General features: G+C 30.1%; 1 protein-coding gene across 1 annotated transcript; it reads left to right on the forward strand.

Annotated features, from left to right (window-relative positions):
• Positions 1-12,251: 12,251 nt before the first annotated feature.
• On the forward strand, positions 12,252-16,208 carry LOC114298903 (putative xyloglucan glycosyltransferase 12). The gene is made up of 5 exons (XM_028243557.2): positions 12,252-13,580; positions 13,677-13,985; positions 14,531-14,821; positions 14,909-15,022; positions 15,145-16,208. Exons 1-5 carry the CDS (start codon positions 12,813-12,815, stop codon positions 15,769-15,771), a joined length of 2,109 nt encoding a protein of 702 aa, XP_028099358.1. The 5' UTR covers positions 12,252-12,812; the 3' UTR covers positions 15,772-16,208.
• The last annotated feature ends 247 nt before the right edge of the window (positions 16,209-16,455 follow it).

Raw genomic sequence — 16,455 nt, forward strand, 5'->3', positions numbered from 1 at the left:
AACGTATCTTTACAACATTGTTACTCACAGAGCACTGGGCTACAGGCAGGCTAGTCAGCGTCCTCGGGTGCCAACCCTACACAGTTGCAGAACGAACACACACACTAAGTTACACACTTGGGATTAATAGCTTAGCCCTTAAACTTGACTCGGTGTGGTTCTATAACATTATTCTTATTAGATGCCTTAAACTTGGCCTAGGAATGCCTAGGATGGGATGAGGATGCAAAAGTCACACTTTAAAACACTTTTCAAAATTTGCTGAAAATAGGGGTTTCGCTCGAGCGTGGCTTCCTACGCTCGAGTGGACATGCAGACAAAGGAGCTCCGCTCAAGCGTGCTTCTCCCGCTCGAGCGGACTGTAAACACAAGAAAAGTACTGGTTGTACGTTTTTCACGCTCGATGGACGCTCGACCCACGCTCGAGCATGAAGTCCCTCGCTCGAGCGGAGTGCAAAACACAAGAACTTCTGGGTATATGCATTTCACACTCGAGCATGACTATCGACGCACGAGCGGAAGTGCATGTACTCAGAGGGTACGCTCGAGCGTGGATAAAAAATCTAGAATTTTCAGATTGATCCCCAAGCACAAAACTCATGCATTAAAGCTTCAAACTCGATTTTTCTAGGCTAATTTTCTGGAAAACACGTAGAAACCCATAATACAACATGTTTCAAAGATCATTTTATAAAATCAAGCCCAAATGTGTGGTAATTGAACACAATTTTGGATAAAACTTAAAGAATAATGCAAGAACATAACATGCATGAGTTCTTATAAACTCTAATGCTCTAAAACATAATCAAATGCAAGCTTGAGCTCAAAGTCATGGTGAATTCATGGACTACAACCAAAACATGGACATGCATGTAATAATTTTCATGAAAACAACCTCAAAACTCCAACATAAGGGCATGCATGCATGCATGAATGGACTCTTAATTAGCATATTAAGCTATTCTTGACTCTAAACTCCAATTTCCCATGAACCATGCATGAAACAATTCAAATTCATAATTAAGGAGATGAATTCCTACTTTAGGTCTTGAATTCTAAGTATGGAAGCCCAAATATGCAAATTCCCTTCAATTCTTCTAAGTCTCAAGCAAGACTCCTTGTTGAACTCAATTTTCTCCCAATTCTCTCTCTCTCACGTTTGGTCTAGGAAAAGTGATGAAGAATGATGCCAAACACATGTGAATCAAGACTAAGATAAATGGCCTAGCACTAATCCACTCAATGACAATTTGGTAGTAAATGCAAACTGATGTAATTAACTTTATTTAATCTAATTTAATCATTCCAAATCATTATTTTAATTAAACCTACCATAAAATCACATAAATCCTAATTAGCATAAAACACTCATCAATTTCTGAATCGATCGCTGATAAGGCTTTCAATTCGCAATTCGAAGTCAAAACATGAATAGATCATTCGATGACAAACAGATAGAATTGTATTCTAAGCAACACACTTACACAATTAATTAAGGATTTCAGTCTAATCAATCACTTATCATGCTCAATCACAGTTTAACATTAATCAAAGGTGAGGGTTGTCACAAGTTGGCCATTCATGTGGTGGCCCAGGCTACTCAAGTGGTCTAGGTGAAATTGCAGACCAAAAATCTACTGAAAAGTGCAATCTTTTCCCTTACAAAACCAACTTCAAATTCACGACAATCAAGGCCCAAAACCCTAAAAAACATACTCAATTTCATAACTTTAACTCCAAACAAATCATAACTTTAAAACAAAGCTCCTTTTTACTACCCACAAAATCAAAAACTTGAAGTTGAGAAGAAAATAAAAAATCATGCATATAGAAGTTCCATGTTTAAAAATCCATGAGAATCTCCTCCCCAAACTCAAAACTCAAGCAAGAACAAGTGATTGAACAAGAATAATGTCATGTATGACACAATTTTCAACTATTTCTTTCAATGTCTCTCCTTCGGGTTTTTAACATCAATTAACACCACCCCATGCCTTAATTCACCCTAGTTCCTATGATTACATGGTTAATACAACTTCAATTTATGAGATCAAATGAAGATTCTTACCTACAATGGTTGATTTGGTGAAGATTTGCTCAATTTTTCCTTATTTTATTTTCCTTGGTCTTCATCTTGTTCTCCTAACTCACTCACTCTCTGATTTGGTTTCTCTCCCTTACTTATTATTTTTGAGTTCTAAACATAACAAAATATCTATCTCTAATTTTCCTTCATCAATTTTAAGCTTGAATTAATTTAGATCAAATTCATTTAAATCAAGTCAATCCTCATTATAACCTAATTTAACTTAACCCAAACTTAATCTTATTAAGGTGAATTAAGCTCTAACCACCTAATCCAACATTTAATTTTAACCTTATAGTTTAACGATTCAGATAGGTTCATTTCACATTCTATCATATCTATTGACTATAACACCATTCAAATAGCACATAACGCATAATCATCACACACCGAAGCGCATAAGCAACATATAAACACATAAGACAAACCGTAGGATTAGCAATTAATTAAGAAGGCGGGTGTTATAGTTGGGATGCGGATTGGCTTTTTGACTATTCGTAGGGCTAAAAAATCTTGTTTAAGATAGACTTTTTAACTTTTTTGACTTGTGTAAGAGAAAAAATGAAACAATTATGATTTGAATGTGAAATTTTATTTTATTGGGCTAAAAAAGGTCTATTTTGTCCTTTTGTGACTAAAATAGCCTCCACCTCACCCAAACTCATGTGCCAAACAAGCACTTAATAGGTTAGCCTATTGATTAAGCTTTCGTTTGGCATATGATTTTTTTGGATTTTTTTGATTAAAATAGTCACAAAAAGATAAAATAGGTTAAAAATTAATAAGACAAATCGTTACATCTAAACCATAATCATTTCATTTTTTTTTCTTTCAAAAGTCAAAAAACTCAAAAAGCCTATTCTAAATGAGGCTTTTTAGCCCCAAGCTATGCCACGTTTAGGAACAAATTATTTTAATATTTTTTTTTGATTTTTTGAGTAAAATATGAGGTAAAAAAATTAATATATTTAGAATGATGTTTAATTTTTTACGAAAAGATGTGTAAAAAGTAAATAAAAAAGAGAATCTTTAATTTTTTTGTGTGTGTATAATTTGTTGAATTTTTGGCCTTTTTAATAAATTTTTAATTTTTAAGCTAAAAAATAATATTCCCAAATAAAATCTAAAATAACTAAAAAATCAATTCACATTTTAAAGTCTAATGTTGTGTTTGGTCGGGGAACTTGGGAAGAGATTTAAAAAAAGAAAGGAAAAATATGTATAAAATTAAGTAAAATATAAGTATATTTTATTCAAATTTCATATTCTTTTATTATTATTTTTTTAAAATTATTTCTCAAATCTTCCCACCAAACTATGAAAATTTAATTTAAATTTCACAAAATTGACATTTATGACTTGTGCTAAAAAAAGGTCATGTAACTTTATGACTTTAAAACATGTTGTAAACGGAATGATTTGACAAGTCTCAAAGCCACAGTTGGAAAGTATGTTCACAAAGCATATCCCAGGGCATCTCAAGGTAGGCTCTGGAACTGGAGGGTGTTCGGGACTTACTACAGGCTAGTTTGGGAGGGTAATAATAATGATAATATTATGAATTAGGAAAGAAATATTATAAAAAAAAATTATTAATTTTTTTATTTTACTTTTTGATTAGTTTGTGTTTTATTGTATATTATATAATTATTTTTGAATTAATTTTATGATATTTATTTTATACTACATAATATTACTTTTATAATAATAATAGGTAAAAAGTTAGTAACAAAAATATCAAAAGGTCAAAAAATTATATAAGAAAATCAAAGTTTTTTTTTTCTACTTTATATATTTTTTTTTGTTGAAAAATGAAAAATTATTCCAAACGTATTAATTTTTTCACATTATATTTTAATCAAAAAATTAAAAAATTATTAAAATAATCTATTCTCAAACTAATCCTAATTAATAATAAAATTATAAATCGTTTTTTAAATAGTAATTTCTTTAAAATGATTATATAATTGTCAAATATATAATAGAGTTAATTATTTTTACATGACAGCTTATTATTTAATAATTCTACGAATACTAAGACAAAAAACACATATGGGTCAATCTCACCTAATATTATACTATATCCGGTTAGGAGAATTCTATTATACATATCCAATACCATATGTACTCTTAGATCAATTTTTTTTTCTTTCTAGTTATAACATTATTTTGAGATATTTAGTTATAATTTTTTTTTTTAAAATTATGACTCAAAAAGTATAAAGTTATATAATATATTTTTTTATAATTATAAGGTGCACATGATACACACATAGTTTTTTCTATCTAGTTAATATTTCAAATTTTACTCTTTATTATTATTAGTGGAGTTGACTTTTTTTTTTTTGGGACTTACGTGGAAGTCAAAATAGGTGGACTTATTGTTCAGTAGGTCTTGTAAGATTTAATGATATTTTTCATCAAACCCTATTAAAAAAAAGTCACTGCTTATTAATTTTCAGCGACAGTTTAAAAATTTTGTTACAAAAAATGTCAATAATTATAAGTTTTAACAACAGTTTTAAAAAATAGTCACAAAAAAATATTAATTTTTAACTTTCAGTGACAATTTGAAAAATTCGTTACAGAAAAATGTTACAAATTATAAGTTTAAGCGACAACTTATAAAAATCGTGATAAAAGTCACTAATTATTAATTTTAAGTGACATGTGTAAAAAATCATCATAAAAATTATTTTTTATGACGATTTTATTAAAAATTATTTTTAATAAAATTTTATGAAAATTAAGTTCAATTATTAAAATTTGTTGGTAATTTACCTTTATTTTCCCTCATCACATACGCGTGACAATTGATATACTTCTAATAAATCTTTATACTTGTTACACATTTTTCACCGTACACGTATAAGTGAAGAAGAATTTAAAAATGTTATTAGGTTTATTTAAAATATAGATTTTTAAATTTATTTCTTAAATTTTAGTTAAAAAGCATGTTTTGTAATCATATTTTTAAAATTTAAAACATTATTAAAATTTGTTAAATTGTATGAAGATGTTTTGAAAGGAGACGAGTCTATACGTGCTAGTACAACTGTGGGCAGGCGTAAGTTAACCCGAGTGCGGAACACAATAGTGGGGGCCAGTGTTATGATTACATGATCTTAACAAAAACCTTATCTTCTGAGTGCTGATTTTCCGAAATTACCCTTTTCTAACCATGCACCTTTCTCTCAAAATTGTCGGTGACTCAGTAAAGACTTAAGGCTATTTTGGACGATTCATAGTTTTAACCGTCTCGATCACGACACGCTCCTGCTGCACGCGCATCCAATGCCCCGTATTTTCTCCACTGCGGGTTCTGATACTTAAAGGTTTAAATTAATGGAAAAATTATTTTAAATAAATTTTCGTTAATTTAAGTTGAATATTATTTTAGTCATCGTTTGGATTTAATTAATTTAAATGTTATAGTTTTAGTTTTATTGTAATATTTAGGACATGTCCCGACGTTCAAAATTGGAGAAGAAATTTAAATGTGATATTTTTTCATTTAATATGAAATGATCATATTAAAATAAAACTAAATGTGTAAAATTTAAATTATTTAAATTAAAATTTCATTTGAACTAAAGGGACTAATAATATAATTTATCAATAAATAATCGATAAATATAAAATATTGTGAAATTTATAATAAATAAAAATAACCATTTTTATCTTCACTTTCTAATAAAAAATGAATTAGAAGTTTAACTATTTATGCACAATGAATAAAAATAGATTCCTTCCTCCATTCCAATCAGTTTCTCTGGTAAACAAACAAGAGGAAAAGCAACCATTTTCTTCCACTCTCTTCATTTTGCTTTCCTTCATACCTTCAGTTAAGTTTGGATTTTAAATTGGACAAGGGAATCGAAACAGGTTATTTTTTTCTTCATGTCTGAGAAAATTAATTTTTAGACAATTCAGGTTTATTGTTGAATCTACAAGATAAATAATTTAAATTATATAACAAAAACATGAAAAATAATAATATAGAGGGAAGCCATTCCTAATGAAAATCTTCCCACACCTTTTTTTCCCTCTCTTTTCGAGAAGTTGGCTTGTTTGATCGTCAAACCTTCCGTTTGTGTGCTGTTTGGGTAGGATGATGACCTTAGTAACGTACACATTGCTATTTGACCAATAGTAACACACACAAAAAAATGCTTAAAATATAGATTATTTATTATAATTTTAGAAACAATAATGCTACATCCCCTAATTTGTAATCCTTAATGCCCTGTTTGTTTTCAGAGGTGAATGAAGGGAATTCATAGTGAGGGGATTAAGTAAAATTATGTTTGTTTTGATGATAGTTGTTAGTGTAGAAATTGTTAAATTATTTTTATATAAAATAATAAAATAAATAAAAAATATAACAAATTAAACATTAATATTTATAAAAAAATTCACAATATATAACAAATAAAAAAATTTCTAATCCCCTCACTATTTTTCTAATATCATCTCCCCAACCTCCATCTATATCACCTTTCCCATCATAATTCCCTTCCCAACTCTACAAACAAACACAACATTAAGGGTTGTTTGGGATGATCTAAATAAGTGTATTTTTTGTCTTTTTACGAAAAGATGTGCAGAAAAGTAGAAAGGTGATGTGATGGAAAAAAGATAAAAAGATAAATTATTTTGTGTATACCAAACTTGGCCTAAATAACACCTCCACCACCCTAATCCCCTCCAATCTACTTAACCTCAAAACAAACGGGCCCTTAGATGTGGCATTGAGATTAGACCTTGCATGATAAAATATTTGATAAATCAAAATTTAACACTCGTCAGATACATCATTAATGGGGATTTTTAGACGTAATAAATTAATTGTCTTAAATATTTTTCTTTTAAAAATTATTAATATTCTTTATTAGAATTTTCTATTTTAACGGAATTAATAGAAAAAATGAAGTCTTTAATTACTCTATATTATATAATAATAAAATTACTTTAATTGTTAATTAAAATATATTTATGATATCATTAAAAATTATTATTTGATTTAATGATTTATTAATAAAATTTGTTATTTATTAGACAATCAAAAATTTGAAAGGAAGAGATATAATTATAAAAATTATAAAAGATACTTTTTATTTTAAATAAATTTGAAAAATATTTTTATAATTTACTAAAACAAAATAATAAAGAAGATTCAACTTGTTATTCTTTTCAATCACGGCAAAGATTTTCACCTCCACCAATACGGAAGGAATGACCGAAACTTCATATTTCCATGAACTTCTTTTTGACCTGGTATTAGTCCCCACAGCGGTGCATAATATGTTTCTAGAAAAATTGAATTGTGGAATCAACTTCATCTTTGTGAATTCTCAGTTGGTTAAACCCCTTTCCATGAACTTGGTTGACTGCTGTGCATAAAACAAAGCGATCACTATTGTGTGATTAATGGATTTATTTTAGACTTTATTTTAATAAGTTGAATCGTTAATTTTAAGAATAAATCAAATATAATATATTTATAAAAAAATAAATTAATTAGATATCGATAATATTTTTGTTTAATTATATTTGTATTTAAAAAAATTGAATGGTTAGTGTGATTTTGTGTATAAAATATATAAATGTACTTCAATGATAGGGCTATCAATATTTGATGAATTTAATTTTTTACAGGTATGCTCCACTTCATATATCTTAAAATGTGAACGGTTTGTATTATCAAAATAAAATCTGAAATGGGCTCAATTAGCTTCACAATTGTCCATCTTTCTCTCTCTATGCTTTCATCTCTCTATATTCATTCACACTCCCTCCTGCGAGCTCCAATTTAAATTCACATCGCTAATATTATCGAATCGTCTACTTTGGGGACAATTTGTATTTAAGTAATTTCGCATCAATTTCATAACCCTATATTTAAGTATTTTTTTAAATGTAAGTTAAAGAAGAATTATATTATACACACCACATACCGTATGCACTATTTGTACTTGGTTATGACCTTTTTTATTTTTATTTTTATTTTTAGTAATGACCTTATTTGGGGATTACTTATTTTAGTCAAAAAGTTATTATGCCTCCGTTTGGGAAGTGGGTTGGCTTTTTGGCTTTTTGGCTTTTTTGGCTATTTTAGCCTGGGCTAAAAAGCTTGGTTTGGGAAGGGCTTTTTGGCTTTTTTGGCTTTTTTTGTGAGAGAAGAATGTAATGATTATGGGTTGGATGTGATGTTTTGTTTGTTATGGCTAAAATAGCCTATTTTGTTTTTTGTGGCTAAAATAGCCAAAAAAACCTGAAAACCATCTTGCCAAACAGAGGCTATAAGTTATTACATCACTCTCTCTCATTATCTACACATCTTTTCATAAAAAAATAAAAAAATTACTAAAATAGTCGGTTCCTATTATATCATTTTCTTCTATAATTATAAAATGCACATGATACATACTATTTGAGGGGTGTATATTATAATTTTATCCGTAAGTTAAAAGTTGATAATTTCTTAAAATGTAAAATGTTAAAAATTTCTATAATAGGCACCTTTTTTATTTTTATTTTTTATTTTTTGAGTGTAGCATTACCATGTGTACGAATATCTGAATATGAATTAAATGTTACGACACATTTGTATCTTGAAACATATATTACTTTTGTGTGTAAGTTGGAGTGATCACTATCTCAATACCGTTGATTGTGTTCTTTTACCATGTTCAAATACTTGTTTATATATTATTTATTTTTAATTTTTTTTTCATGATGTAAGATTGAAGTTTTTAAGTTATATTTTATAAAGGAATGATTCACTTGTGTAAGTATAAATGAATCCACAATTCTATTCCTATCAACCCAAGTTTGGTGGTACTATAATTAATGTACTAACATATGTTATGACATTTTTATTGACTCCTTCTAAAATCTCTAAAATTATGTCACGTCACCTATTAATATACTAATTAGTATGCCAACTAATACATATCGCATTATACATCCAAGCTATTTGGTTTAGTTCAATTCTAATTTTAAAATTTTGAAATTAATTATGATTGATTAAGTTTTGAATTAGTCTTAATTTCGATTCATACACATCTCTATCAGTCTATTGTATTTATTCACTCCTATATTCTCTATCTCAAAAGTATCTGGATCAGTTTAATTTGATAATTTGGTAAGGGATATGTAGCGAAATCCTTTCTTTAAGGATCAAACTGGAAAGATCACTTTGGGAGTAAAAATATAGCCTACTGTATTTCATGTACTGTTCGTTTGAAATGTAAAATTGACTTTTTAACTTTTTAATTTTTTTAATTATTTTAATTTCGGATTATAAATTGTTTGAATTTTTGACTTTTTTAAGAGAAGAAATAAAATAAGAAAAATGTAACATTTTATTAATGACCTTTTAATCTATTTTATTTTTTTAATTAAAATAACTAAAAAATCAAGCTTTTTATATGTAAATTGGGTACTAGCAAGATCTGGGAAAAATGTTGTGTGGTGCTGTGGCCCTTGTCCAAGCATATTTTAATGGTATCGATTGTTCATATTATAAAGTTTGTTTAATATATTATTTATATAAAAAATTAAATTAATTAAATATAATTAATTTCATAATTAAATTATAATTGTTTTAAAATAAATTATCGAAGTTATATTAATTATTTATTTAAAAAAATAAATATAACCTTATTTTAAGATTATAAATAATTAATTAATTTAATTTTTATCGTAAATAATATACGTAACGGATTTTACAATATGAATGAATCACATCAATAATATGAGCTTGGGATAAGGGCCAATGAGCCGCACAGACTATGTTACGCGTATAAGACACTGCACGCTTTCCAATTCTGTATGTGTCCATCATTATGGTATTTTTTTCTCGCTAAATCATACAAGTAGTTTAGAATGGGAGATATTTTTTTAGTTTTTATAAACATCTCATTTGAAATAGATTTTTTAATTTTTTTTAAAAATTTTATAAGAAAAAAATAAAATAATTATAATTTAAATATGATATTTTATTTTTTTGAATTAAAAAGTTTATTTTATTTCTTTGTGACTATTTTAGTTAAAAAATTTCATTTTAACTTATGCTAAATAAAAATTTACTATAAAAATTTGTATTAAAAAAAATTGATAGTTTAAGGCCCTATTTGTTTTCAGAGATAGAATAAAAAGAATTCATAGTAAGGGAATTGATAGTGAGGGGATTAAGTAAAATTGTATTTATTTTGATAATAGTTGTTGTTGTAGGAATTGTTAAATAATTTTTATATAAAATAAATAAAAAATACAAAACCATTAAACGCTAATGTTCAAAAAAAAAAAGGCCTAAAAAATAAAAAATAGAAAAATATAAAAAAATAAAACAATGATTTTGACTTAACAAAAAATATAAAAAATTAAGCATTAATGTTAAAAAAAATACCCAATATGTAAAAAATAAAAATAAATAAATAAAATAGTCCGACAGACTATTTTTTTAATATAACCTCCACATTCTCTATCTCAATTCCCATTTGAAGGCTTAACTTAATTTAGACCTCCATCTCAATCTCTTCTCTATCTCCTAAAATAAACACAATATCAATGAATCATACTGCTATTTCAATTCCAATCCCCCTCCCATGAAACAAACGAGCCTACGGGTAATAGTAGACAAAAATGGAACAAAAGGTTGTATTTTAGATATAAAAAGTGTAATTTATCCGATTTAAATAAAGTAGAGAAGTTGATAATATAATAATTCAAAAAACAACAGCATAGCACACATTTTATTTTTCCAGAACCCTGTCTGTTTTTGGGTTGTTTTAGAGCCTCTCCAATGGTGAACTCAAATTTTTATCAAATTTGAATAAAAAAAAATCAATTTTCTCAATCTGATATGGCTTGCTCTAACCGTGCATCAAAAGGGTAAGGGCAATATATATATTTTTTTAACTTGTTTGAACTTACCTATTTGAAAGGAAACCGATCGATCGGTTGGTCAACCGGCTGGACAACCGGTAGGTTGACCGGTTGGCCCATCCCAACGGTAACGCACAGTGAAATGGTAAAATTTGGAGCCTGTTCTCAGTATGATGAATTTTTTGTTCCATTCTCATTTTGATACCAATTTGGTGAAACCATTGGAGCTCCAAAAAGTGACTTTTTCACCAAATTTCAAATCTGATACAAAGTTTGATGAACCGTTGGAAATGGTCTTAGGAAGATGTTTAAAAATTAATTTTTTGATTTTTTGTGAAAAAATATAAGGAATTATATGACTAAAAATGGTTAAAAAGTGACTTTTAATCCACTGTTAAAAGGCCCTTTTGTCAATTCTATAAATTATACACTATAATTGTTATCAAAATTTGATTATTTTTTATTTATTTATTTATTTATTTATTTGCATGTTAAAATTAAGGATAAATTACAAACACACTCTTGAAATTTATTTAAATTATAAATTATCTCCTGTAATTTTAGAAATTATATTATGCCCCCAAGGTTTATAATTTCATAACAAATAAGTCATTTTATTAATAAATCATTAAGTTATTTAACAGTTTTTAATAATGTTAAAATTTTACTTTCAATTAATAATTTAAATAATTTTTTTGTATAGGTGAACAGTTAAAAATTTCATTTTTTTAATTAATTTTGTTAAATAAAAATTTTTAACAGAGAGATATTTATAATTTTTTAAATCACAAAAAATAATTCAGCTTGCTTGGTTCCATTTTTCCAAAAATCCTTTTCAGAAAATTTTACTTTTTTATTTTTCATGTTTTTTTTTATTTTTACTGGATTTTTTTAATATTTTAAGAAATTTTTTTACTTTTTAGATACATCTAACATAAATACACCTAAAAAGTAAAAAAATTGTAAAAAAAATCTTTTAAAAATTCACTAAATATCAAAAATACAAAAAATACAAGAATTCAGTATATTTTTTATATTTCTATGTATTTATTAATTTTTAAAATATTTTTACTTTTTAGATTTATCTAAGTAAGATGCATCTAAAAAAGTAAAAAAATATTTAAAATTTTAAAAATATTCACTAAAAATAAAAAATATAAAAATCAAAAAATTCAATTTTTAAAAAATTTAATCTAAAAAACTTAAACCAAATACATTAATTTATATTTTAAAAAAATCTCAAGATATATTTGCAATTTATCTAGAATGAAATAGGAAAGAACAGAGAGAATTTGGAAGGGGGGTTGATATTGACAGAGAACGTGCTGCTGATTAATATCTATGTTATGAAAATTCCTGATTTTTCATTACATTTTGGAATCAAAATCAAAGACGTGTTGAGCTGTTTCCATAACTTGAATTATTATATTTTATTCACTTTCCCTGTGCTCTCTCTCTCTCTGTCTTCCTCTTATTACAATTGCGATTTCTTCTTAGCCTTTGCAAGCTAGCTGTATTTGAATGGTTGCTCTTTTGGATTCTTCTTCCAAGTCATTGCCTCTCTCTCTCTCTCTCTCTCTCTCTCTCTCTCTCTTCAGTACCTTCACCTTATAAGTTAAATCCCAATGTCTCTATGCACTAAAGACCCATAGCTTCCACTCTTTTCCCTCTTCACTTTTTTTTCTCCATGTTTCTCTATCCATTCTTTGAAAATGGGATCAAAATCATAGATTTTCCACTTCTGGGTCTTCGACATTGAATCAACTTAAGCTTCCAAAGAGTTATTTTTTTTTACCGATTCTGTGTAGTGGGTTTTCGAGATCAGACCCTAAAAATGGCACCATCGTTCGATTGGTGGTCGAAAGAGACCCACAGAGGTACACCCGTGGTGGTGAAGATGGATAATCCCAACAACTGGTCCATGGTCGAGCTCCAATCCCCCGACGACGACGACTTCCTCCTCCATTTCGCCGACGCTACGGGCCGAGACAAAACCCGCAACAAGAACGCCAAACAGCTCACCTGGGTCCTCCTCCTCAAGGCCCACCGCGCTGCCGGCTGTCTCACCTCCATTGGCTCTGCAATGCTCCGCGTCGCCTCCGCCGTCCACCGCCGTGTTGCTGCCGGAAGAACCGACGCCGACGTCGACTCCAATTCCAGATCCGCCGAGAACTTGAAAGTCCGAGCTCGTATGTACTTTTGCATAAAGGTGTTTCTATGGTTATCTGTTGTGTTGTTAGGTTTTGAGATTGCTGCGTATTTCAAGGGTTGGCATTTTGGTTCCCCAAATCTTCAATTTCAGTACCTGTATGTGTTGGCTAACCAATTAAACGTTAAGGGTTTGTTTGATTCGTTGTATTCGAGGTGGGTTTTGATTCGGGTTGAGTATCTCGCTCCACCTCTTCAGTTCCTTACCAGTATGTGTATAGTGCTCTTCCTTGTTCAGAGCTTGGACAGGTTAGTGCTCTGTTTGGGTTGTTTGTGGATCCGATTAAAGAAGATTAAACCTATTCCCAAAGGTGACCCACTGGATCTCGAGTCCGGCGATGGGGGATTCTTCCCCATGGTTCTTGTTCAGATCCCCATGTGCAATGAAAAAGAGGTAGATTTTGGATTTCGAAATACCCATTTGTTTTTGGTTTTAAAATTATTTTATAAATTTAGAATTTTTGGTCTGAAATTAGAGTTGATGTATCAGGTTTATCAGCAATCTATTGCTGCAGTATGCAATTTAGACTGGCCTAAATCGAAATTTCTTATACAAATCCTTGATGATTCTGATGACCCAACAACCCAATTGCTGATCCAAGCGGAGGTTCATAAATGGCAGCAAGAGGGGGCCAACATTATCTACCGGCACCGGGTAGATAGACAAGGTTACAAAGCTGGCAATCTCAAGTCTGCTATGAATTGCAGCTATGTCAAGGACTATGAGTTTGTTGCCATATTTGATGCGGATTTTCAACCCACCCCTGATTTTCTTCAAAAAACAGTTCCTCATTTCAAGGTATAAATCGTTTCGAAGTTTTTTGTGTTTTATACTCTCATAAATTTGACCACATTTTCATGACAATTCTTGATACAACAATACTATTTTTTGAGTGTGCATTGATGTAGGTGTATGTGGAAATTGAGTAACTTGGCGGCTTCTCTTTGTCTAAGTTCACTGCAATTAAGCTAACTAAATCTATTTTGCATTAAATGATTTCAAGTTTGTTTATGTTACAATTTCATAAACTGGATTACATTTTCTTCGAGATTCTTGAACAATACTGAGTCTGCATTGATGTGGGTGTATGTGGAAATTGAGAAACTTGGCTAATTATCTATGTCTAAGCTTAACTGAACTTATCTTCCATTAAATGGTTTCAAAATTGTTTTTCATTACACTTCATAAATTGGACCACATTTTCTTGAAAATTCTTGAGCAAACAATGTTGAGTGTGCATTGATGTAGGTGTATGTGGAAATCGAGTAGCTTGGCTATCTGTCTTAAAGTTCGCTGCAATTAAGCTAATTGAACCAATCTTCCATTTGGGACATACATTGCAGGATAACGAAGAAGTAGGGTTAGTTCAGGCGAGGTGGTCGTTTGTGAACAAGGATGAAAACCTACTGACAAGGTTGCAGCACGTTAATTTAGCTTTTCATTTTGAGGTTGAACAACAAGTGAATGGAGTTTTCCTCAATTTCTTTGGCTTCAATGGGACTGCTGGTGTGTGGAGAATAAAGGCTTTGGAGGATTCGGGTGGATGGTTAGAGAGAACCACAGTTGAGGACATGGACATTGCTGTCCGGGCTCATCTCCATGGATGGAAATTCATCTTCCTCAATGATGTGGAGGTATATTAATGCGATACTTCTTGTCGGTATCCTTAGTATTTCTATTTTTTGAGCTGTAAATGATTTTGTGTTTTGCTTCATTTCCAGTGCCAATGTGAATTACCTGAATCATATGAAGCTTACCGGAAACAGCAGCATAGATGGCATTCTGGGCCTATGCAGTTGTTTCGTCTTTGTTTGCCGGACATTATCCGATCAAAGGTATTGAGCTTTTGAAACACTTGTTGCTTGAATTTGCAGCGTGTGAAACTCTTTGTTTGACCAAAAAAATGAGCTGAATTCTAGTTACTGACAGTATTCCGTTTCTGTTCTTGCTCGTGCAGGTCAGCAATTGGAAGAAAGCAAATATGATTTTCCTATTCTTCCTCCTAAGAAAACTGATATTACCCTTTTATTCATTCACCCTTTTTTGCATTATTCTCCCCATGACAATGTTCATCCCCGAGGCTCAGCTTCCAGTTTGGGTCGTCTGTTACGTACCTGCCACCATGTCGTTTCTCAATATCCTCCCAGCCCCAAAATCATTTCCTTTCATCGTTCCCTACCTTCTCTTTGAAAACACAATGTCGGTGACCAAGTTCAATGCCATGATCTCTGGCCTTTTCCAACTTGGAAGTGCATATGAGTGGGTTGTCACCAAGAAATCAGGCCGCTCCTCCGAGGGCGATCTTGTATCCCTGGTTGAAAAAGAGGCAAAGCCTCAACGGGTTGCATCAGAGCCTGATTTAGAGGAAATGCAGGAGGAAATAAAACAGCAGGAAAAGAAGGCTTCCAAGAAAAAGAAACATAATAGGATATATAGGAAAGAGTTAGCTTTGGCATTCCTTCTTCTAACAGCTTCGGCAAGGAGTCTCTTGTCCGCTCAGGGTATCCATTTCTACTTCCTGCTCTTTCAGGGGATATCGTTCTTGTTGGTTGGCCTTGACTTGATCGGTGAGCAGGTTCAGTAAGCGAAAATTGATATAGCGTCTGTAAGTGGTAAATATGAATTATATGAACATGGGGAACTTCAATGAATAGGTAAAAAGAATTTCAGTACAACGAAAATTGAACATCTACGGGAATATTTGGAGGGCTGAGAGCACTACTTGAGCGTTTCCTTCTGCACTTCCTCGAGATGGGATGAATCGTGTGTGAAATGGTTTGAAGAATCACACTTCATTCTGGAGAGAAGAAACCCCGTTAGAAAATGGTTATGTTCATTACTGTATTCAAGGTTTTTCTTAATTTTTTAATTTTTTTTGGGGGGTTTTGTTTTTGTATCTTCTTTCTTGGATTCTTTTTCTTTTTGGCTCTATTCTTTTGTAAGAAGAATATTTCTCAGAAACTGAATTTAGTTTGCAGAGAATGGATTTCAGACTTGTGAAATAACATCATTTTTACCAAACGAGGTTCATCTGTTGTTTCTAGCATTTGATATATGTTTGGCAAGGTGTATTTCATTCCCCAGGCAATGACTTTTAACCATATTCAGCATTGTGAAGCAACTTTGGATTGTCTTTTAATATTGCTCAAAGCTTTTGTCCTCTCTAGGTACATATAATAATTATAAGAGGGGTTAACTTGAGCCTACTAAATTAATTGGGCTCAATCGAGCAAAATAAGCCTAAATAAATTCTATTAAACGGGTACAC

This window comes from Camellia sinensis, chromosome 3 (genome assembly GCF_055761805.1).
Source record: "Camellia sinensis isolate YWXY chromosome 3, ASM5576180v1, whole genome shotgun sequence".
Lineage (NCBI taxonomy): Eukaryota > Viridiplantae > Streptophyta > Magnoliopsida > Ericales > Theaceae > Camellia > Camellia sinensis.

Bases quoted from the DNA above. Each gene is read 5' to 3' on its own strand.
- LOC114298903 (XM_028243557.2), top strand. From the start codon at position 12,813: ATGGCACCATCGTTCGATTGGTGGTCGAAAGAGACCCACAGAGGTACA. The intron at 14,822-14,908 runs GTATATTAATGC...CTTCATTTCCAG, and splicing joins TCTTCCTCAATGATGTGGAG to TGCCAATGTGAATTACCTGA. The intron at 15,023-15,144 runs GTATTGAGCTTT...TTGCTCGTGCAG, and splicing joins CGGACATTATCCGATCAAAG to GTCAGCAATTGGAAGAAAGC.